The following is a 23,838-nucleotide window of genomic DNA, read 5'->3' on the forward strand; positions in this document are numbered from 1 at the left end:
TATGCGTGACCTCTGATGTTGAATCCAGGTTGGAGTTCATCAGTCTTAAATAAAAATGGACAACAAACATCAACAACCATTACAGCTTCTACAATAAGACAAGCTAGTTAAGGAATCACAAACTGAGGTTGGAAGGGACCTCTGAAGGTCATCTGGTCTAAATTCCCTGCTGAAGCTGGGTCTCCTACAGCAGGCTGCCCAGGACCAAGCCCAGACAGCTTTGGAGTTTCTCCAAGGACGGCGACTCCACAAACCTCTTCAGAAACCTGACAGTTAAAGATGATTCCTCAGGAATTACTTTCAATTTAATAATATTGCAGAAGTCTGCCATGAAGGGAATTACCTTCACAATAATGTGAGATGCCTCTTCAAAGCCCATATGGTATGCTGAACCCCATCTATGAGACCAGAGTTTTTTACTAGACACTGATATCTAGGATACACTTCATGAACAGTGGGAAGAATAATACTAGTAATTCTCAGCTTCCTTTGAGTCATAGTAAGTGAATCCATAAAACAGCTTCAGATTGCTATTTGATAAAGCTGTCTTTACAACTGCATTTGTAACTGTCCTAACGTAGCACTCCACAGCTCCAGCTCTCTACAAATACATTCTGGAAGTCATTCAGAACAGCGAGGAGTACTTCATGTGGATCCATTTAAATGAGGCTAGTAGTTCATATTAGAAAAACAAGCAGCAGCAGCAATTTTACAAGTTCACAAACAACATTAACCAAGACACTAGCACGGCAAGTACATGTGCTATTCAAACAGTAAAATTAAACTGGAAGGCCAGCTCCTAACGCCCCAAGGTTAGCTCATGGAGTCACATTTGCTTCAGACTTGTGTCCTGAAAGGTTGCCATAAAGCATCTACACACCTTCCCTTCGAGACGATTCTCCCACTGAGATTGGGTCAGACTACTTATTAAGCCTCCAGCTCTGTTCTTAACTACTAGGTAGGGCAGGTTAACATGGGCACAGCCCAGCATTCATGAAATTGGCAATGGCAATTGACAGCTCTCAGCTGCCAGCTTCACCAGCTACTCAGAATACTTAAACTGGTCTCAGAAGCTCAGTGATAAAAGCTTAGACATTTTTCAGAATTTACATTAATCCAAAGAAGCATTCACACATTAGAACACAAAACAAGAACATAACCAGATAATGGGACAGTTAAAAACAGAAATGCAATACAGAATGTAGTGTTATCTTTAGCATTTCAGTAGCAATCATGATACAAAATCAGAACACCTTCCCTTTTGAAAAAACAAATGGAAACTCACTTGCTAAGCAAGCTCTCTAGTGCTTTGTGCAGATGTTCTTTCAGTTCCTGGGATACCTTCTCCCCTAAATGAGCCAGGCAATCTTCTATTGAGCTTTCTGGATTGGCAGGACTGAACACTGGGGAAGTGTGGCAGTCAAATCCTGTAGTAGTAAAAGCTGAAAGAAAAAGTATACAAAATAAAGTAGACAGTAGCAGTCTCAGATTTCTCATCCCACCAATTAAACACAATTCACGTGATGGAGAAAGAAATCAAAACTCCACAGACAGAGCATGCTTTGAACAAATTGTAGTAACACAATTATCTTCCAAATATATTCTGGAAGCGATACTTCCAAATCATAGATGACTGTAAGCTAAATTTCTCCCCTCTCCCCATACCTCATAACTAACCAGCAAATTAGTAAATATTTCCATTTTTAAGCTAATTTTTAAGCCAGTCCTGATGGAGCACTAAAAAAGCCTCTTTTTCATGTTAAAATCTGCCCACTTATGGACCTCTGCAGCAGTACTACAACATTTCTCTTTAAAACAACACTGTTAATAAACCTTTGCCTTCTCTGTTAAGAATTTCTCAGAAAGGCCTATGTGGATTAATATAACTAGATACAGAGTCATTCTAGTTCATACTCCCCATCTGAAACACATGCAAAGCAGATTGTTTCCAAACTGTCTCTTGCTGGGAGTCCCATAAAAGCCACGCCTACCAGTCCAAGCATGTCCCAAAAAACAAACTGTGGAGGTGAGAAATCTGATGGCTGCAGTCCACAATCCCCAGAATTCCAGTCCTTCCAGTACGTTTACACTTCTGTCACAGAGCAGCTTAAGGGCTGTTTACATTTCATTATTTCTAGGAGTCTAATAAATGCAATTCAATTGTTTGCTTTGGCAGAACGTACCACTCCACACAGTAACATTTAACTTCATGTGACAATGTTCAGAAATCTTAGCTGGAAGGAGGAAGTAAAGAGATTCAATGCGTCCAAGCATCTCTTTAACTAAAGTACTCATTCCAAACTAACTGCCATTATACTGCATAGAAGTTATCAATCGCAAGGGGAAAATTTGAAGATCACCTTCCAAGATCTCTTCATCAAGATGTTTTAGCTCCTCCTCGATTTCTATTTTAATCTTTTCCAAAGCCTCTTTCTCTGAAGCATGTTGTGCCATAAGCTGTTGTGGAGTCCCTAGAAGAAAAAAGAGAAATCATTCCAATGTAATATTTCAAATAATGTAGATAATGGAGCACAATTTTGAAATACTAAAAGTAAAGGAATTCAAGGTGAAAACGTTATTTCAGGCCACGATTAAATCACTTAGTACCAAGTTCATAAGTAGCAACAGATGCAAATGATCCGACAATGGTCAGTCAATTGCCAATCCCTATTTCCTAGTTACATCATTTAAGGACACAAAATGGCTGCACATTCCCAAATATCACAAATACATCTTCAGTGTCATTTGTCACAAGAAATTGTTTCAGTCATATCGTTCAAGATTATATATAATTTCAATCATCTTCATTATTACATTGTGCATATATATGTATATATATATATATATATATATAAAGAGGAACTACAATCTATTTCTAAACAGGCACAAGTATTTTACAACATCTGAACTGCCTTCTAACTGTCAACTCCTGCAGTATAAGGCAGTACAACAAATTACTGGCTGCTTTTTGGTACTGGAGCAGAGGTTAGTTTAAACGTCCTATTTAGAGCTAAATGTTGTATCTACATGTACCTAAAAGTGAGTTCTGCATCAGCTTACTCCTGAAATACATAAATCAAAGTTGGTCACAAAACTTTTCTTTGCTAATCTCACTTCCAGCCATTTACCTCCTTAAGTTTTGGGATAATTTGGGCTAATTATCAGTCCTTGGTAGCCCTAAACTCCGTTGCTTTCAACAGTTACCCAAAACACAGTTTCTTAGCTCTCTTACTTTTCTATGTTGCTTAGAATTCCCTTCTGGGATTAGTGTGATTTCAGCACATAGCTGTGAGACACACTTTTGCCAGCTAACACATAGGTCAGCATAAAACATTTACGTTTCTTTAACTGAACAGTCCAAAGGAACAACAGATAGGCAGTTCAATTCTATTTTACTTAACCTCACAATTATACCACCATCACCGCATTGAGAATAACTTAACTTCTGAAATCCCTTCTCAAACAGTCTGCTCTGTCACTCTGAGCCATAAATTCCAGAGAGGAGCGAACTGTTCCTCCTTCTGGTTAATGAACAGACACCCACTGACACCTTGTCAATCCCCTTTAACGTTTTCTCTTTGAAAAACCACACCACTGCTTCCCAGTCAAGTGCAACAAGTCCAGGCAAGTGTAAACTCTTATTTTAACCTGTGCTTCACCCTGTATACCAAAAGGACGGGGGTATTCAGAAGAGCACTTGTTCTCACGGGACCGATGTGATGATGATCACACATGACAAGCTGTCATACTTTATAATAAGTCACCCGGAAAATGGAAGGAAGAGAAATTCCACTGCTGCCAGCATACAAAAGAGCTGTTTAGATAATCAGTACTGCAGTCAATGGCTTCCATCTCGTAACACCCACAACTTTGCAGCTGCTGCTGATTCCAATAGCACCTGACTATACAGTCGTGCCAAAAAACCAAAAACATACCCCTCCCAGAAGAGTGACTTTGGTCTGTTTATTACCCTAATTATCACTGGACTTCAGCTTTCTGCATCTCATGAATATTGACTCTGACAACTAAAAACGCACACAGTATTGGGAGAATAGTGTGTTCCAACTGCTAAGCAAGCAACATCTTTTTTTTAGACAACTTTCATGTCAGTAGGCAAATAGGTAGAAGAAAGCAGTAAAAATAGCTCCTAGTAGATGTTCATTCTTTAATACTGCAAACAGTCACACCAGAAATGGCACTAGTAAGATACACAAACACTGAACGCTTCTCAAATTACAGCTTTGCCTACTAAGGGCTTTTGCTAATGTGACTCTGAAAGGCCCCTTTCCAATGCAAAGATGGAGCAAACTTCTGTTACATGTTCTTACAAGAAGCGCATTCTACTTTCTATTTATGAAACAAATGTTCCATTCTGCACAAGTGTTGTTGTTTTTTTGTTTGTTTTTTTTTTTGTTGTTGTTAGGATTTTCTTTTTCATGTACACGGAGGTAACCTGCAAAGTAGGAGAAGAAATGTCCCAAAAGTCCCTCAGGCACAGCACGGCTGTCATTCAGACACTGTTGCCACTACCAACAAATGCAGTAGTGCAGTAAAATTCTGCCAGTAAGGCCATTCATTCTGGAAGGTTAGTAACAATACAAGACTAACCTGTTCTCCAAGGTTCAGCCTTGGAAGAGGACGGATGGGAAGCCATGGGAAGCCATTCATTAGCTAGAGAACCAGCAGTGATTCTACAGTGTTTGTGTTCACTAAAGCTAGCAAAACAACAGTAGCTATAAGGAGAGACTAAAGGTGTTTCACCTCTTTTCAACAGGACAGCCTGTCACAGGCTGCTTTTGCGTGGTGCCAGCCATTTTAATTTAACAATTACTCCATTTTTGAGTTCTTAAGATTTTACACAAACTTTCATATATTCAACATTCAATTACAAATTTACTCTCAGCGTGACTCTAATACTTCCCTGGTACCTCAGACTTTTTACGATAACAAGAAAGCATCTAAAATTTCTGCGATCATTAAGAAGAGACAAGAACATAGCAAATCTCTTTCTAAATGTATCTGCCTTTTTCCTTTTAGGAAAAGCATATGCATCACCTCTGCAAACTCTAGAGTACAGACCTCCACACACAGAGGAAGCCTTTGATTTCAGGCCTAAGCTGAGGAAATGGCTCCCCCACTGCCACTGAGTTGCTCCAATATACAACACGAATCTTTTCAGACCACAACCTTTCAGCTCAAGTATGTGTGTTTTGCCCTAATAGGAAAGTTTCTAAGAAATCAGTCACACATCTAAGTTAAAAATATCTCAAAAACTCCCCTAACTTCTAATAGACCAACAATGGGCACTACAAAGGTTAAGAGAAGATACAGAGTATACTTAAGAACTTAAGAGTACAAAGAAAACCAAGATAGTCTACAAAAGACACTCCAAAAGCCACTGCTGGTTGAAAATCTTGCAACAAATACCCCACCATGATGGTTTTGTTCGCCTCTTCTGTCAACTGTGCTACCATGTAATAGCAGCCTTGACTGTAACTCTCAGATGCTGAGAGTTGAGGGATGATGTTAAGATTTCTTATTCAGGAGACTGCCGAGGAAATTAAAAACAAACAGAAAAAAACACTTCCCTTGAGAATCTTTACCACATGGAATGAAGTCAAATAATGGGAAGGTAGATTACACTTACCAGTTGCTTCAGATTGTATTACACAGATGATATTTTATCATGTATGCAACATCAGGTTTCTTGGAGCAACTTATATTATTCACCTATTAGAAAACCTACCAATAAGTAGCAGAGTTCATCACTAATAGGTTCTAAAGAGGCTGACTTTGGGTGCTATGCAAAATGACTGTTCTGCCAAAACAGTATTAAAAGTAACCTCTAAAATTACGCCTCGGTTCTAATTTTCCTGGATTTCCCTCTGGAGACACTAAAATCTACTAGAGATTATTGCACTGAAATCAACAGAAGGATAACCATAGAGCCATAATGACAAAAGATTATGTCCAATAATCTTCAGGAGTCCAGACAACTGCAGACGGTTCTATTCTTAGTCCCTGTGCTGAACAGCAGTTATCTGAATAAAATGTTCAAACTAGTAATGAGAGGTTGACTTAAAAACTGTCTGTCCACCTTTGTCTGAAGCCAGAAGTCTTTTTAGCTAGTTGTAATTGAAACCATATTTCTTGCAACAAACCATAAACCATTCAAAACATCCCAAAGGGAATATAGTGAGGTGGATATCCATGTAATCTGTCTGAGGTTTCTCTTTACCAAATAAAATCTCTCTGGAAATAATCACTCTAGTAAAGATATGTCCGAAAAAAAATGAGAAATAAGTATCCTAAAGATTTCACTGTTATCTGAGATTTTGGAATAGAAAGACACTGAGAAAGAACTTTCTAGCATGAGATGCAAGAAAACTGAGGTTATAGGGAGGTGACTGTAGCGGGTGAATGGACAAATGCATTCAATTTCTCCTATCAGCTGTAGCAGCACCATCAGACTCTAGTTTAACCGGAGTGTAGAAGTTCCACTGAAATCTGGGATACCAGTGCAGGAGTAGATTCTTGAAAGGTATACAACCGCTAACTACAGCTGGTATATACATATATCCATATTTTGGCGTTTTATATGGAATGGAAAGAGAGAAGATCCTCCAATGAGTGATTCAAGCTGTCTACATTTAGGATCCTGGTTTGACCCACACTATAGAGGAGTGTTACTTTCCATTGGAAAAAGGAGAATGAAAAGATTAACATAATAAAGTCAGCCTTTCCGGATACTCCTCATATATTATAGTAAAATAAAGAAATCAAACAAAGAGTAAAGACTTAGATCTAAAAGAAATGCATATGAGGGTATCATAAACCATAGTCAATACTTCACAAGAATGCCATGCAGTAAGCAGATAACTGCTTTGCAACTGAACTACAAACAAGCAACGGTCAAACACCACTTTCTGAATTGTCTCCCATGGAAGGTCTACCAGCATAGTAAGCAAAGTAAGGCAAAATAAGATTCAGTCCCAGGTACTCTGTATCAGAACCCCCTCAAGTTGTAAATAAAAGCATTCAGCCCCGAAGAATAGAGAGATTAGTGAATGGTGTTTTAAAGTACCACAAAAACCATCAGTGCAATGAACTTGGGGGTCAGTCAAGGTATTGTTTCTATGGTTGATGACAACACATGAAAAACACACCAGCAAGCATGATGTAATGTCATATTTTTATTGTGCCTCGTGTTTTCTTTACGAAAAACAGAAGTTTCTTCTTCACAATGGGATCCTAAACAACAACCATTCATTTTCATTTACTGGCTTTCACATCTCTTGTTCCGAGCAGGCTGCTTCTACCACACTTTTGACTGTAATGCCCAACTGTCTTCCAGCAGCACATTAGGAAGTACGGGTAACATCCATTATGGGCTTCTTGTTCTCACTGTCCCCCTAGGGGACAAGCTTATGAAGACAAGACAATGAAAGGGGTGAAACTATCAATACTTCTGAGTATTTTAATAGCAAATGCAACCATACTCTGCTGCCGTATAAGCATACATCCAAATTGTGTCTGAAAAGTAGATTTGTTATCTTTAATCAGTACTTTAAAAGTCTCCTTAACTGATCAGAAAAACTGTACATAAGCGTTTGTAGCTTCCTCTCTATACAGGTTTAATACTGATCTTGAATTCAAATATTTATTAGTGGTTTCAGTACTAACAAACTGTTTGGTTTCCTCTCCATTTCCAAAGGGAACTAGAAGCAAATTATAGAAAGAAATCTTTAAGACTAAGTTTCCTTTCTGAACTTTTCATTTATAGAAAGACTGAGACTCTTAGTCGATATACTACCAGTTATAGAAGCTATCCCAGATGGGTTATGCAGTATGAGTCGTTATTCCTAAAATAACCCCCTTTTCCAGCAAAGAGGTTTGTGAAACAGCACATTGGCATGAAGATATCTCACCATTCATGGACTGCAGATACAGTCACAATGGAAGAAACAGACACATCTCACGTATACAAAGCTTAATTTTACACACATAACCAGCATATGTTACAGAGCCAAACTGATAACACTATTTCAGCCTTATCCCCGATGCTCTCTTTTCTTTTCAAGCATTTCTCAATTCTGACAGGTAACTTCAGTAAGTAACAGAGTAGATATTTTTAAATGTTTGCTCAGTATTTTTCTTTAAATGTGCCTTCATCAGGAGTTCTGAAGGAACAGACACATCACAAATAACAGCAAAAAAAATCTGGATAAACGATGTTGTTTAAACGTTTGCCAACACAAGATAAAGGAAGTTTCACAACCTAGAACATGAAAAGCAATCTGTCAAACTTATTTTATTCTGCTTAACCTCCCGTATGTATAAACTTGTTCTGGAAGAAACATCTGACTCCATGCAGTCCTCGGCTTCTTAAAAATAAACGAACAAATAGACGCAGTGTAGGCCAGATTAAGTCTCATATCCCTACACTGCCACTGACTGACAACAACAGAAGTGCTAACGTAACTGGGCAAAACTATTTAGTACATGAGATTGCTTAAGTCAGCACTCAGGCTTTATGCCTGAGTATATAAACACCTCCTCACCCCTCATTAATTCTATTTGTTTCCCCAAAAAGCAAGCATGGCCTGAGATTCCCAAGACTGCTCAAACAACGGTAACACAAATCTATCCTTCCTAACCTGAAGAAGACAGCTAATAAAACTTGATTTTACCTTCATAAATGCCAGTCAGCCCTGGCCTAGCTCAAACTAAAACAGTAAACTAAACAAAACAACTCTGTTCTGATCAGAACCTCCTACTGCTCACTTTATTATTCATTTCAGAGAGAGATGGACAACACAAAACAGGCTGACATTCTGCATACATGCATAAACAGTTCAAGCTCTAATTGCAAAAGCAGTTGTATACGTCAATAGGCACATGTAAATATTACCTTGAGTTGAAGCAGGAGGATGTTCCTGTGGCTTTTCTTGTGATAAGAGCCCCAGGTAGCTGAGAACTACGTATTTTGTTTCATAGTGAAATCCTACAGGCACAGCAGTAGAGGACGCCATCGGGTTGGCTTGCAATGTGTCAGTGCTCTTATTGGGCACGTAGGGTTTTCTCTAAGTTACTGGACACTGTAAGAAAAGAGGAGAGTGGTTTGTTTTTCATTTCTTTTTTTTATAAAGTTGCAACAGGTCATGAACTCATACATAACACGGAATTATGTAACGATCATAAAGTAATATCCAGAGTTTTGCCTTTATATCCTATGCATTCTTCTTTTAATACAAACTATGCAGAGTAAAACCAAATGCCTTCAAGTCTAGTGCTCTGACCACAGTTAGCAGTGGGATTTCTCACTCCTGCCTGGCATACACACTTTCACATTAAAGCAAATTGAAGAGTTCCTCACCACGTATCTGCCTCCTAATGCCTCCCAACTCAACCACATATAAAAAACACAGGCGTAGTCAAGCAAAGAGGTTTGAAGGGCTCTGAAGACTCAGTTAACTGCAGTTTGAGGTAAAAAGGACAAGTTCAGAGGAAACTCCCTTCCCCTAAGCCTCACAAGGGTATTTTTCTCACTCTTTGCTTTCTCAGATTCTATATTATGAGGCAAAAAAAGAAATGATCGTAGGAAAAGAGAGAACTGTCTCAACCTCAGTTGTCTCAACCTCATTTTACTGTTCCAACAGCAATGGAAAACACACGGTCAACACAGGAAACTCTGTATTCGTTGCTGGGATTGGAAGAACAGATGGCCGTGTGTCCTGGATTTCTCACCAGACAATAATACTCATAAAACAGAAATCTGTATCTAACAGCAACATCTGGTCAAAGAATGACCTTATTTCACTATTGGTATCGTTGCTTCTTCAAACACCCAAACAAGAACAGCGAGAAAAGCTGGGGGAAACAGAAATTAGAAACAGCCATCAGTGACAAGGAAAAATTAAATAAATCTGAAAGGCAACATGTAAGTGAGGAAAAAGCAACACAGCAGATTGAAACAAAGTGTCAGACTAACCAACATGTTCTAGCATTTTATGTAAGGAACAGCCTGGATCCAATCAAGCTGATAAACCCAACAGCAACAAGAGCTTTCAAATGAATTTTCAGCATTGAGGTCTCCATCACTTCGAAGAGTCGCTCCAAGATAAGCAGCAGCTCACACCTGGCCATCAGAATGGATGCCCAAATGGAAGGCCAACACAAACGCTCACACTACAGAACAGGAACATAACAGATACTGAAGAAGTTAGAGGATTTACAAGCTTCAGAGTGTGGTTATGTTTAGAAGAAATATTCAAGCCAAGTTTAAAACCTAAAGCTGTAACGGGAAAAAGAGTTGGTGGAAAATTAGCTATCTTTAAACTGTAAGAACTCCACTTTCTGCAATTAGTTCATTATTGAAACGAGAGGAGGATACCTTCCTGAAGTCTACATTGTGGGAGGCAATTCCTCTTCTTGTGTATTTCAAATTCTTGAAATCCTTTACCAGAAACATTCACTTGAGTCCTCGCTACAGCTAGAACTGAAACAGTGATTTACATAGGAAAGAATCAATGTCAAAGACTCAAGAAAACACTTGACATATCATGCTTCAGAAACGCAAGAAGTTACAGCGAAGGATAAACATGACTTTTCTACAATACGCAGCTACCCTTCAGCCAACATCACACACTGAGCTTTCAATAAACATGAGAGATTTGGAAAGAACTACTGAGGAGACTTCAGGATCATCGACAATAGATGTATTCCTCACGCCAGATCCCCAGCTGCAACCTCTGCATCACCAGATGTGAAAGATGCCATTCACCAAAAAGAAAAAGCTCCTCAATACATTTCAGTTTTGTTTTGCTCACAGAGATCCAAAGTCCTGAAACTAAAGAGCTCCCTGCAATGCCTACACAATGAATGGAAGCCCTTCAGGCCAACCTGTACAGACCTGTCCAGAAAGAACTGGCCTGATGAGTGGTCTACAAAAATCCAGACACTGTGATGCGTATCAAAGACCGACTCTGAACATATAAATATTAGCCTTTAAAACAGATTTTCAGAGAAAATGAAAGGGAAAAAGAAACAATTGTGTTGAAACAGGAATGAGATCCTACACCAGCACAGTGATCCACATGCAGCAGTGAGGCCCGGCTCATGAACATTTCAGCATGCTTAGCTCAGCACCAATGGAGGGGGTGGAGGGAAGAGAGTCAGAGTCACGACTTGTTAAAACAGTGGCCAGTATTTCCCTGGGAAAGCAATGGACAGAAAGCAACTTCGATTGAGAAAAAGTAACCACTTGGGCAAATGTATTTTGCGAGGTAGTTTTATACCTAAATGACAAGGTGCAGTTAGGAACTTGAACGGAAGGACCATCTTAAGCTGCACAAAAAAGAACATCAGACTGGAAACAAAAAATCACTCACTGGTCTTCCTTCCAGAGAACACCATCACCGAATTACTCATTTTCAATTACTAACTATTGTTTTTGTTTTCAAAAAGACATAGACAAATACTGGCGCAGATACTGTAAGTACTGCAGAAAAGGCCATTTTTTCAGGAATGAGTGGGATAAGAAAAGGACACACAGCTTGAACGACCAGATCAGAGGGAGGAGAGCTTTCCTCTAGAGGAGCAAGATGTAAAAGAAGCCAGAAATGATTTAAGAGAATAAGACAAAAGCTTGCCTGGGAGATGTAGTGGATCAGAGGAAACAAAGCATTGCAGGAATACGGAACCCTTCAAAACATGAGCAAGGAGGTCACTTCTGGTTCAGCAAATTTATGTACTGCTTCTTCACAAACTAAAGAGACCACAATGAGGTGGTATTTCTTTCTGCAGGAAGTAATTCACGAGATCTCTAATTCTGCACCCTTGTGGAAGAAGAACCTACCCCTGTTCAAGCCGACGTTGCCCTTTATTCCTCTAACCAACCAATGCTGCTTGTTCTATGTGGGCTGAGCCCACAACTGACCTGAACACGGCAGCCCTACTCAGTCTGGCATTTCCTCAAGCAATCTGTCATGTCCTAATCCACAGAAGAGTTCCATGTTAGTTAAAGGGCGATGCACGTCTACCCATGAACGCAGTCAACATCATCCCTAAGAGAGGGGACTCAGCCATATTTCAGTCCTCCCATGAGAAATCTCAGCGTGCCTCTAGCCATGTTTGCTACACACTATTCAAAAGCCAAAATGCAGCGATACTGCACAGCACAACAGCTCAGCAGCTGCTGCCGAGGGCTGCTGCACATCACAGACATGCCGTGTGCGTGTGGAGCTGTAGCCTGGCAAACTATTTTGCTGTATGCTTATAAAAATAACAGGTGATCAATACCTCGACCAATTTCTGCGTAACATGCTAAAAACAGATCCAGAACCAAGAACACTGTACAGACTGCCTTATTTTTAAGGCTAAGGCTCCAGTCATGACAGTATCTAAATCTTGCTCGAAAACAGTCATTCCAAGATTCAAAGCAAGTTGTCAGGCTTCACTTAGCAGCTACAATCTCACCTCAGAACACTTCCTGCTGTTGGGGAATTATTTCAAAGTACACATGGTCTCAGTCAGCAACTGCTGAGCTGAGCACAGACACTGAGATTTAGAGAGGCAACAAACCTGCAGCACTGGAGTTCAAGTCACTTTAAGGAAGCTCACGGGTTTGGTTTCTCTCTCTGTAACAGGTAACTGCTCCCAGCTTTCCCAGTTGGCCACACGTGTCTCTAACTCGCAGCCTCACATTTACACGGGAGTTGCTTTTCAGACATACCCAGCGGTGAGGAGCTGCTTGCGGGACGTGCAGCTACAAATCCACAACCTTTGCCGACTTCATGGAAACCACCCAGCGCTCCAGCACCTCGCCAGAAGGGCTAAGGAGGGGATTGGGATGAGATACGTGCACGGACTGGTCCAACCCTGCAGCAGTTTGCCTCCCAAACACCTCACCTAGCAGGCAGGGCCTCCACAGCACCTGGCTGCGGGCTGGCTGGCAGACAAACTCCTCATCCTACTTTTCCAAGCGTACATGACTAAGAGATTGCTTTCAATAAGCTGAGAACTACTGAGTCCAAACACGTCGATCCCAACTGGAGATGAATCAATGCTGCATCCATTACTGGTCCCCAGTGTCACGTAATGGATGGTAGCACTGGGAAGCACGACGGCCGTGTACCTGGGCGGTGGTTTTGGTTGACCTTAGAAAGAGCTGTAATTAAGTGTGCATTTTAGGCACGACGTTTGATTGCTTTTTAGAAAGAAAACCAAGAGCTGTGCGGGCTCTCCACGGAAAAGCTTCTGTTTACAGATATGTCAGTAACCTCGCCAAGCCACTACAGCACAGCTCTACTAACGGGTGATGAACGCTGTTCCTATCCTACCAGCCCCTCGGCCCCAAGGCACCCACAGCACCACAAAACGGGGTCGGAGCAGCCGCGCGGCTCTGCGGGAGCGCAGCGTAAGCCACTCCGTTACTACGGCGATGAATGAGATATTTATATCCCGGCAGCACGGAGCCGGGATGAGTCAGGAGGCGGCGGGCCGCACTCCGCAGCCCTCAGCTCTCATCCCGCCCGCTCGCTGAGCGCGGGGCCAGGTGCGGGCGCGCATCCACCCCCCCTCGACCTCCTCCCCTCCCGCCGCCCTTCAGCGGCCGCAGCCCGACGGCCGCCAGAGGCGCGCCCGCCCCCTCCCCCCACCCGCACGCCTCCCGGCCGGCGGGGGGCGCAGAAAATAATGAAAGAAACCGGCGCGCAGACGTCGCCCGCACCCCCCTCCCCGCCCCCCGCGACCCCGGTCCTTCCTCACCTGCGGCCGCCGCCGAAGGGCGGGGAGGAGGAAGAGGGGAGGGAGAGGGGCCGGCCGGGCGGGGCGAGGAGCGGCGCTGAGCCGGGCCGGGCCGCAGCCGCCGGGGGTGGTGGGCGCGCGCGCGCGCACCGGGCAGAGCTCGCTCTGCCCTAATTTGCCGCCGCCGCCATGATGGAGGGGCGGGGGGAGCGTCGCGTCACCGCCGTGTGACCGCCCGCCGCGAGGCACAGGGAGACGCGAAAGGCGTGGTTCGGTTGGGGAGGCGGAAAGGAGCGGCGCGGTTTGATTGTTTGAGTAACCGCAGGGGCAGGAAGGCAGAAGCTCCTGCCTGTCAGCGTGAAGAAGCGCTACGCGCCTCCAGCTCCGCCATAAACAGGAGCGGTATCAAAGCCCCACACAACCAGCCGCACATCGCAACTGCTCAGCGCGGCCGCAAGATGGCAGCCTGCCTCACGCCATGCCCCGCCCCGCCGTGACGTCATGCAAACACGGGCTCCTATTGGTCGGGAGGGAAGAGTGGGCGGGGCGCGGTGACACAGCGGCAGCTGTGACCCGAACCGGATTTGATTCGTGCCGTGCTCCCGCCGCTCTCACCGCCGCTCCTCGGGGTCCAGCCGCCTTCCAACATGGCGCTCAGCGATGCCGACGTCCAGAAGCAGGTAGGGCTCGGCTCGGCGGGTTGGGGATAGTATCATAGTGTCATCATCATCATCATAGTCTGGTGCGGGTTGGAAGGGACCTTAGAGATCATCGAGTCCAACCCCCGGGATTCGAGCCTCTGTGCTGCAGAGCGGCACTTCTACCTCTTGTGCCACAGGGGGGATTCGAACCCAGGGCCCTGGTGTTACAACTCGGCATTCCTACCACCTGTGCCACCGGGGCACACTGAAGTGGTGGTGTCAGAACAGCGGCCTGTAGGCTGCAGCTGGGTTCTCTCCGAAGCCGGCCCGGGTGTGCTGCTGCCTAGAGCGCCTAATGGTTCCTTGAGGCTGATCAATACGTTGCCCTTGTATAAGCACTGCTGTTTAGCTGTGCTAATTGGAGCTAGATGGAACTCAGCGCTCATCTCTCCTTTTCACTTCTGTACCCTCAAGCAAGGCTGCTTCTGCAATGGAAACTTACAAGGCTGAAGTCTGAACATTGCATGTTCCTTCCTCATCCAGAGCACTGTGTCCTTATTGACAGTAAATAGTGCCCCTGCCTTGAATCCTGTTTCACACCGGGCTGGGTGCTGTGTGTGCAGTGAGCAGCTGCACAGATCCAGCCAGCACCGGTCCTGCAGGCAGCGGGCAGACCTGGCAGCTCCTGGGTGTCCTCTGCATCATGAGCGCTTTGTGTCTCACTTTCTCATTCAGTAAACATAGTCTCTTGGCAGGGAAGCATCGCATTGAAAGTAAAATCAGTAGGTTGCCTTTCTCCAAAAGGGGAATTGCTGTGCTGCGTTCTCTTGTTTTTATTCTCTTTCCTTCCACCTCCGTGAAGACTGTAAAAAGTAAAGTTGACTTTGTGTTGGCCTTGCTCAACTTGAGCATAGACTTCAAAGCCCTGTGGCTCTGGGCAGCCTGGTCTGGTGGCTGGCGACCCTGCACATAGCAGGAGGATTGGAACTGGCTGATCATTGTGGTCCTTTTTCAACCCAGGCCATTCTATGGTCCTGTGATAGACTTTATAGGTTAGTCAGGGCTTTGTGAATGTGTGAAACACACAGTGTTAGTGGACTTTCACTGTTGTTGGCATTAAGGTGACAAGATGTCATTATACGTGGACTTGCAAACCAGAACTGAAATAAAAATGGTTGACTTCATTTTGAGGATATAGAAACCTGTTCATTTCTTCCACAGCATGTGCCTAAAATCTTCCACTTCCCTTCTACCGTTTGTTTTTTCATGTATATGGGCACAGTGCTGTCTGCATGGGCTCTGTTCTCACATCAGCATCTTTCTTCAAAGCACTTCATTTTGGCACAAGGTTACATAAATGGGATCTTGCATGCAAGTTTGTTCAGACCAGGTTGTGAAACATGGCTCGTCATAAAATGCAAGCGAAAAACAAGGGGTTTGTGGTACACTTGAGTGTGCAGTTCACTTCATCTATACTTGGAAATGGCTGTGCTGTTAGAAGTTGCAGTTTGATTGGGCAATGATTCCTTATAGCCTGCTCTAGATTTGAACCAAAATGCAGTCACAAAATGGTGTAAGATAAACAAGCACTATTTAACGCAATTGGATTGTATGTCTTTGAGCTGTTGGTCCTGTAAAGCAGTTTCAAAAAGTATCTTAAATTTGAATGTGATAGTGCATACCAGTCTCTAAACATGGTGTCATGTGCTTGTTGTGTCAGCAGGGTTCATTCAGGTGCCATCTGTGCCTTTCCGAAGGATATGCTTCTCATCAAAATCCTTTCTAACAGAAAATACCTTTTCTCTCTCTTATTGCAGATCAAGCACATGATGGCTTTCATTGAGCAGGAAGCCAATGAAAAGGCTGAAGAAATAGATGCAAAGGTAAAAGTGGAAGTTCGATGCCAGTAAACACAAAAGGAGAGCTGCTTCTGATATCCTAATTTGATAATTGCACTCAGAGCAGCCCTAGGAAACTTTTCTGTGGTTCACTTAAGATTTAGTTATGTATGGCAAAAATGATGCTACCAAATACAGTTTATGTTTCTTATCTATTTACAAAGGTAACTCAGTTGGAGCTGTTCTTTTGCCCAGGTTTCTTAGCAGTTCTTGGATATGAATGAATTCACATTTAAGTTCACTTATACTTTTATGCAGAAAGGAGAGCTGAATAGCAATGTGAGCAGACTGGACTAAGTGGAACGCTTTCCCCACCTCTTTTACATAACTTGACAACACAAAGAATTGAGGGAATTTCCTGCATAATTTAGACTTCTGCTAAGACTTCTTGTAGCAAGCTGTTCCTTTGTTACTCTGAATTTGGCTTGGCTTCCAATGTATGCTCAGCTTAGACATTAGTAGGAAATCAAAGCAAGGGTGTTTGCAAGAAAAAGAAGAAAAGATGGAAGTTAACTATTTGAATTACCTTGGTGAAAGCTTGTTTGTAACTGTACTAAATCTGTGTAACTACCTGCAGACTCAGTTGTAGATGTGTGTTAGTAAGTATCCTGGGGAACAAAAGAGTACATTTATACTTAAGGCATGGGTTGAATTATTTGCAGAATTCCTCACTGGCATTCTCACACATATACTGATGAAATAAACTGTATCTTAGTAAGGTTCCTTTTGACTCGAGTATTGATTGAGTATTGATATTTTGTTTATAGGGAGCCATAATTTACATGATCCTAATTTATCTGCGAACGTGTTCTTAATGCTTGGCCATTTCATTTGATTCTTATAGCCCATGGGATCAATTTACACTTCAGTTCTTTAATTTTTACTGTAGGCTGAAGAAGAATTCAACATTGAGAAGGGTCGCCTTGTGCAGACGCAGAGGCTGAAAATCATGGAGTATTATGAAAAGAAAGAGAAACAAATTGAGCAGCAAAAGAAAATGTAAGTTGCTTAGGCTGGGTGGTTGGCTTCAAAGCCTGAGCTCTCCTCTTATTAATGATTTTCTACAAAACTCTGGTAAGTGGACAAATTGCAGCTTAATGTAGTGAGTTCCAATTGCGAATTTCTAATTTTTCTGAGCATTAATTAACAAAGCTGAGCAGCAATTGTGTATCTGGTAGGAGGCTTGGTGAAAAAAATCCATCTTAGTTCTTTATGTACGTCTAAAAGTGCAGCTTGGAATGTTACTGTGGCACAAATGATTGTGTCAGGTTTAGTTTTGGTGAGTCTTTACTGAACAATGGGATTCTGCATTGTAATCATTCACACGAGTTCAGGCACAGGTTAAAATATTTAAGCAGCACTGTTTTACTGCTACTTTTAAATGTATACATTTAAGTGTTGTAGTTTTTCTGTCTGTATTCAAAGCCTGATGGGCTGATTCAACTTTATCATGCAACTTGCAGTCAGATGTCCAACCTGATGAATCAAGCAAGACTGAAGGTCCTCAAAGCAAGGGATGACCTTATTTCAGTGAGTATGTCTGCAGTAAACACACCAAGGTTTGATTCCATGATGGGAAATGAGCTTCTTTCTCTGAAATAAAACATGGTTTGTGATTGAGTAAAGTTTGTATCAATGTACAGAAGTGGCCTTCCCAGGTAAACAAAAAAGTCACTGATGATGATGATCCAGCTTCACTAATCTGCTTTAGCTTGTTTTCACAGTTTCTATTGCCTCTTATTTTAAAAGGGAAACAGCTCTCTGCTGGGAGCATTACAGGCATCTGTTTTATCTACTGTTTGGACAATAGCTTATTTCTTTTAAGGACTTGAAAGGACTCTCTTTTACAGACCGTAGAGCTTTGAAGTTCTGTTTGCTGCCATTGAGGCTGGTGTGGCTTAATGCGCTGTTTCCCAGTTTGTTTTTTCTCTCATCTTCAGTGGCCTTAGTAAATGGAAAAGTTTGCTTCTTTTTCTGCTAAGTAAGTAATCGGTCTGTGTGTGGATCTGTGGGGTGAGTGATCATTTACCAAGGCAGGCTGCTGTTTAGTGTCTCTGTGCAAGGTATCCTTATTTTGCTTATCATGCAGCCTGAAGGTTACTTATCACCACTTTTCTCATCCCATTTCCAACAGTTGGAGCGTTCTGTGTGCTAGCTAGGTGGTGCTGTTGAGCTGTTGGATAAACAGGTCAAATGTAAAACATTTGGTAATGCTGTTTGAGTCGGCGCTGCTATGAAAAAGGAGAGTTAGCAGAAGAAAATGGCTAGTTTCAAATTTGTGATTGTACTGACAGTGAGGAGGAAGGGGGCGGCTAAAGAACTAGCTGTATTGTGTCTCTACTGGGTAATCTCTTCCTCATGTATCAGCTGACTCAGTCTCATGCTTCTGAGTAATACATAACGCTCTTCCTCATTTAAAGCCCTTTAGAGTCACAAGCTAGTTGTTCTTCCTTCCCTTATTGGTTCTTTACCCTTCTTCGTGAAGAACAAAAGTGATCCCTTCCAGAAATGCCGTGTTACTCTAGAGGTAGTAGTGTTAATTGTATTTTGACCGCAATGTTGAACTGGGATAGTCTCATGCTTTCAAACTGATTGTATTAAAGTGCACTTTTCTACTAAACACTGTAAGGCAGAACAGTATGGAAGGTTTTGTGCCCAGTCATACGGTTGCTTCTTCTGAAGTAATTATAGGGATGGTTCAGTTCTAGGAGCTGACTTTGAGTTGAATCTTAAAGAAATGTGATTGGTCTCTTCTGATACTGACCTATAGAACAAAGACATTCGAGAGCATCCACTCTGAATTAAGAATAAGCTTTGAATTTTGATTTTTCAACTTGCTGGTTACAAAATTTGTGTGTGTTTTTTTTAACGTTTGATAAAAATATTGGTTAGACTTCTTTGCTTGATCACAAAGCTGGAAAAAATAGTGATTTGGGCAACTTTATTAGTTTAGAATAAACAACAAGTTATAACTTATGCAGGTGCTCTGTGAATCAACATAAATACCATCCTTTTACTACCAAGGTCTCTTTTTCCTGGAAAAAAAGAACTGCTTCTGGTTAATACTGGGTTCAGATCAGGGCAGAGAATGGGGAACTGTTTGGGAAGGATGTTGTGCCATGCACATAGATGAAGGTCTAGCTTGGATGAACACCAGCTGGAGTGTACATTTACGTGTTGGCAGGGTGTGATAGCTATAATAGGAGTACAGAAAGTTGGTAGGCATGAAACCAAATGCCAAACAGATGGGCTCTGCTGATCTGATTTTCTTCTGAATGCAGGATTTGCTGAATGAGGCCAAGCTAAGACTTGCCAAGGTGGTGAAGGATACTGCCAGGTACCAAATACTGCTGGATGGACTAGTTCTACAGGTATATATTTAAATCATAGCAAATAAATGACTGCAGCTCTGTTCACTTAGGTGTCTTTCTTCAAATAAAACCAACTCTAGAGGTTACAGTTGGATACAGCTACTGTAGATCAAACGTTGCTGGATGATCTTTGAGTTTTAAACATCACTTCTGCTATATCTTTTGATCTTAGATTCTGAACAGGTACAGCTGTAGTTTATTCTGAAGTGTAAAATATAGTATACCAGGCATCTGGCTCCCGTTATAAGAATGATTGCAGATGTGCACGCATAAATTGTATGTAACGTGCATGTCTAGGATCCATGCTTTAAGCTTTTGTGGTAATTAGCTGAAATGAGCCACTCAGATGAAGCTTTGGGTAAAGCTGTTTCTTCAAGCCTAGAAGTCAGTAGTTACCTGCAAAGCTAGTCCTGGCTTTGATGTATTCACTGAAGAATCATATACATTTGTGACACGTGCAAAGCATGAAACTAAATTTTGCTTTACCTATTATACGATCTTCTGGCTCCCAAACTTATATGCTAAAAATGTAGAAAGTGTTGGCCAAGGTCACTTGTGCAGCCACTAGTGCCACCATCTGGTGTGAATTAGTCCTTTTGCCATAAACTCAGAGAAACCAGCCACAAACTGTCCTGTCTGCAGCTTAATGGCAGAGTGCTTTTAATAGTGTTCCCAGCTGGTGCTTCCAAATCCCAGTTTTTGTTTCTGTGCCACATTTAGCTGTGTATGAAACAAACCTGTCTCACTTGTTCAAAGTAGCCATGTCCATCTTGATGTGTTAGATTTGATCTGCTGAAGGATTAGTACTTGTGTATTACTGCAGGCACTATAATGCAAGAGTTACAGGAACTGAACTGAAACAATAGCATGTCTTCTCCAAGACCTGCACAGGAAAATGACAGTTTGCTCAGTTTGGACAGCAGTCATCCTTTTATAATCGTGTATACTATCTGGGCAACTCAATCTTATGGTATGCACGTTTAGTTGTACTTGAGTTCTAAACTTTAGGCCAACGAGGAACACATCTGTAGTTAAAGGCTTTCCTGGATGTCATTGCCGTCTTCTCAGAGTTACCTGAATAGGGTGAACTTAGAAGGAAAGTACTCATTGGGACAGGCTAGCGTTGTCAGATCTTGTTTTTCAAATAGATCAGCTCCTTTATTTTTGGGGGGTTAAGTAATTCTGATACGATTAAAATGACAATTTTCTGATACTATGGTGGTTATCTTGTGCAGGGATTCTACCAGCTGCTTGAGCCTAGAATAGTTGTTCGGTGCAGGAAACAAGATCTCCCTATGGTTAAGGTAAGACGCCACCAGTGGTATGACAGTATCCTTGCTCATGAAGGCTGAGACCTGACCAGGTATTTGCTGCTAAGGCCCCATATGTGTGACATGAAAACAAAGAAAGCATGCCATTAAGCTGCACTTCTGCTGCAGTTACAATGTAAGAGAACAAGTGAAGAGCAAAAAGGACCCCATAATAAATGAATATACATTTCAAGTTGGGAATCACTGGGTGTTACCTAGGAAACTACAGACCACTACGACATTAATAATAATAATTGTTCTTGGCTCAAAAGCTGTACAGATTGCCTAATTAGAAAACAAAACAAAACACCTCAATCCCTTTTTTTTTTCCTTTTTTTTTTTTTTTTTAACTCTGAATGAATAAGCAACCAGATCCTAATGATTTGCTAGCATTTACCCATGTTAATTGGATGCTTATCTTGTGTCCTAGGCTGCCGTACAGAAGAGCATTCCTATCTACAAAAATGCCACAAAAAGGGATGTGGATATTCACATTGACCAAGACAACTTCCTGCCAGAGGAAATGTAAGGAAAATGGGAGTCTTTTTCTTACAGAGCCCAAACTTAATACAGCTATTAGAACAACCTTAGAAAGTGATGCGTGTAATATCCCTGCAGTGTCTAATGCTGTTCTAGTGGATCAGAACTATTAATAAAAGCTTCCTGCTACTTCCAGCCTGTTGCACAGCACTGAAGTGTAGAACGACTGTATGTAGAAGCTTAATTAACTGTTGGCCTTTTAGAGTGGGAGTACACAAATGTAGCCATGCTTTCTGTCTCTGCAGGAAGCAGAAGGAGTCCTAAGGTGGAAGGCATGGTGCTGCAGGATAATGACACAAAGTAGTTTGTGTTTGTTAGGCCTGCTAGGCTTTATTTCCATAGATCATTATAATTAACATGGAACAGAGCTGCCTATTCTGAAAATCACTGATCATTTTTTATGTATGAACAAGCAAACAGAACTTCAGGTACTCTTCTTCACTTTCCCAAATCTGCAAGCACCTTATTAATAATAAAATACAAAGTCTGAAACTGTTTTGAAGTGACAAATTTCATAGCGCTGCTTGTATTTACATCACGCTAATGAGTATCTTTGTATGTAGCTGTGTGCCCCAGTAGCTGTGAAGGTGCTTTGCTCTACTACTTCACTGCATCACTTTGTGTTGGTTCTTAATAAGTCATGATAAAAAAATGATTGTTTACAACAAAAAGTTACCTATGCCTCTGGCTCGCCAATAAATGCACCTTTGGGATAATTTCTTTGCCACATTATAGCTCTGGGATATGTCCTGGATTTCATGAGTTTTATTTTTCCTTTCTAGTTCTGGAGGTGTTGAAATCTACAATAGTGATGGTAAAATTAAGGTTTCTAATACGCTGGAAAGTCGGCTGGATCTCGTAGCCCAGCAGGTGAGTTTCTCTCACAGCTGAAGTGAGAAGAGGAATAATTAACTGGTGGTGTCTTGTAATTAAATCCTAATATTGTGTGGGATCGGATTTCAGCCTGGATAACAAGAAGCTATTTTTATGAAGGGAAAGAAGATTACTTATTGCTTGTGCTTCTCTACAACAAACATGGCATTTCCACAAAAGTATACTTTTCTGGTTAAGCATGAGCATAAAACTCAGGAAGAAATCGTACTGAGAGGCTTCTGTAGACAAGATGTTGATTTACTGAGGTTCACTTAATTTATTGGAGCTAGCTTCAGTATGAGAAGCTTTGGTTGAGGTGCTGTTATATCCTAGTGGACGTACTAGCTGTGATCTCTTCCTCTTGCTGCAGTATAAGCAATCCTTTGTCTACAGGCTAGCAGGCAATGTGGAAGCTTCAGGAAGCTCAATTGAATTGCCTTCTTAGCTTAGAATTACCTTCTTAGACCAAGGTAGCTATCACATAATTCCTGTAGTGAGGAATGCCCAGCAATTGTGTTGCATATAACTGATGTGATGTACCCTTTCTCAACAGATGATGCCAGAAATCAGAGTGGCTCTCTTTGGTGCTAATGCCAACAGGAAATTTTTGGACTAAACCTCTATAATAATAAAAGGTGGGATCTGTTCCACTGCCATACTGAGGGAATGCAAAAGCATCTGCTAATTTAAAATCTCAAAATGTAACGTTACTGTGTCATCCAATCACTTCTTCAATGGAATAATTTTGCGTACCTGCTGTGCTTAGCCTCTCCACTTGTGGTTAGAATGTATAGCTTAAAGGATGTGAGGACGTGTATGTGCATCCAGGGGTGACACTAGAAGATGGAGGCTTTTGGGCTCTTTGCTTTCCTTGCACTGCTGTGGCTCTGTAAAGACAAGTGCTCCATTTAAGGTCGCTCATTTTACTTTGGCCACATTTCTCTCGAGTTGTCTAATCTGTGATGTAAATTACCGTTCTGCCCATGGGACTGTCCCCTTTCAGTGAAGGTCTTCAGTGTTATAGAGGGCATGCATTCCTTCCCTGGGTTAGTAGCTCAATTCTTGTTACTTGGTCAGGCAGTTTTCTGTTCTGTATATGTGATTTTAAAGACAAACAACAACAACAAAATGCCTGAGCCTGTAAAACACTATTTATTAAAATAAAAATGTGTGTGTGTATATGGAGTTCCTTGTGGCTTCTCTCTGGATGATCAGCAGCAACCTTTGAAAAGTGACCTTGTGTATATAAGGACTTTCTGCTTGGGGGTTCTGTGTAAACACTGTTCTGTGAAGCTAGAATTGAAGTGTATGGAATACTCTAAGGCTAATTGATAAAATAATATGGGATTTATAGGCAAGCCTTTTGCATAATACTCTGGTAAGAGCTTGATTTTTCTTCAAAGTGAGCCAATAGTTTTGCAATTTGATCCTTTAAATCTTTTTCACAAGAGAATAACAT

General features: G+C 41.8%; 2 protein-coding genes across 6 annotated transcripts in view; one reads left to right on the forward strand and one right to left on the reverse strand.

Moving 5' to 3' along the window:
- Positions 1-14,212, reverse strand: part of BCL2L13 (BCL2 like 13) — a 37,757-nt gene extending 23,545 nt beyond the window's left edge. For 3 of the 5 annotated variants that reach the window (XR_004307679.1, XM_015865064.2, XM_015865101.2), the window contains exons 1-4: positions 13,768-14,212; positions 8,912-9,098; positions 2,361-2,471; positions 1,286-1,442 (exon numbers count right to left, since the gene is read on the reverse strand). Coding sequence is in view for 4 of the 5 variants with exons in the window: in XM_015865064.2 (XP_015720550.1) it covers positions 1,286-1,442; positions 2,361-2,471; positions 8,912-9,032 (389 nt within the window). In the remaining variant the exon portion in view is untranslated. Of the gene's footprint in view, positions 1-1,285; positions 1,443-2,360; positions 2,472-8,911; positions 9,099-10,393; positions 10,499-12,582; positions 12,601-13,767 lie in introns of those variants that run through there. The other 2 variants (XM_015865074.2, XM_015865083.2) reach the window with 2 other exon arrangements.
- A 77-nt stretch (positions 14,213-14,289) lies between these two features.
- ATP6V1E1 (ATPase H+ transporting V1 subunit E1) lies at positions 14,290-23,558 on the forward strand. The gene is made up of 9 exons (XM_015865162.1): positions 14,290-14,426; positions 16,205-16,270; positions 17,175-17,284; positions 17,749-17,815; positions 19,567-19,656; positions 20,892-20,960; positions 21,397-21,491; positions 22,289-22,376; positions 22,933-23,558. Exons 1-9 carry the CDS (start codon positions 14,394-14,396, stop codon positions 22,993-22,995), a joined length of 681 nt encoding a protein of 226 aa, XP_015720648.1. The 5' UTR covers positions 14,290-14,393; the 3' UTR covers positions 22,996-23,558.
- Positions 23,559-23,838: the final 280 nt, after the last annotated feature.

This window comes from Coturnix japonica, chromosome 1 (assembly GCF_001577835.2).
Source record: "Coturnix japonica isolate 7356 chromosome 1, Coturnix japonica 2.1, whole genome shotgun sequence".
Lineage (NCBI taxonomy): Eukaryota > Metazoa > Chordata > Aves > Galliformes > Phasianidae > Coturnix > Coturnix japonica.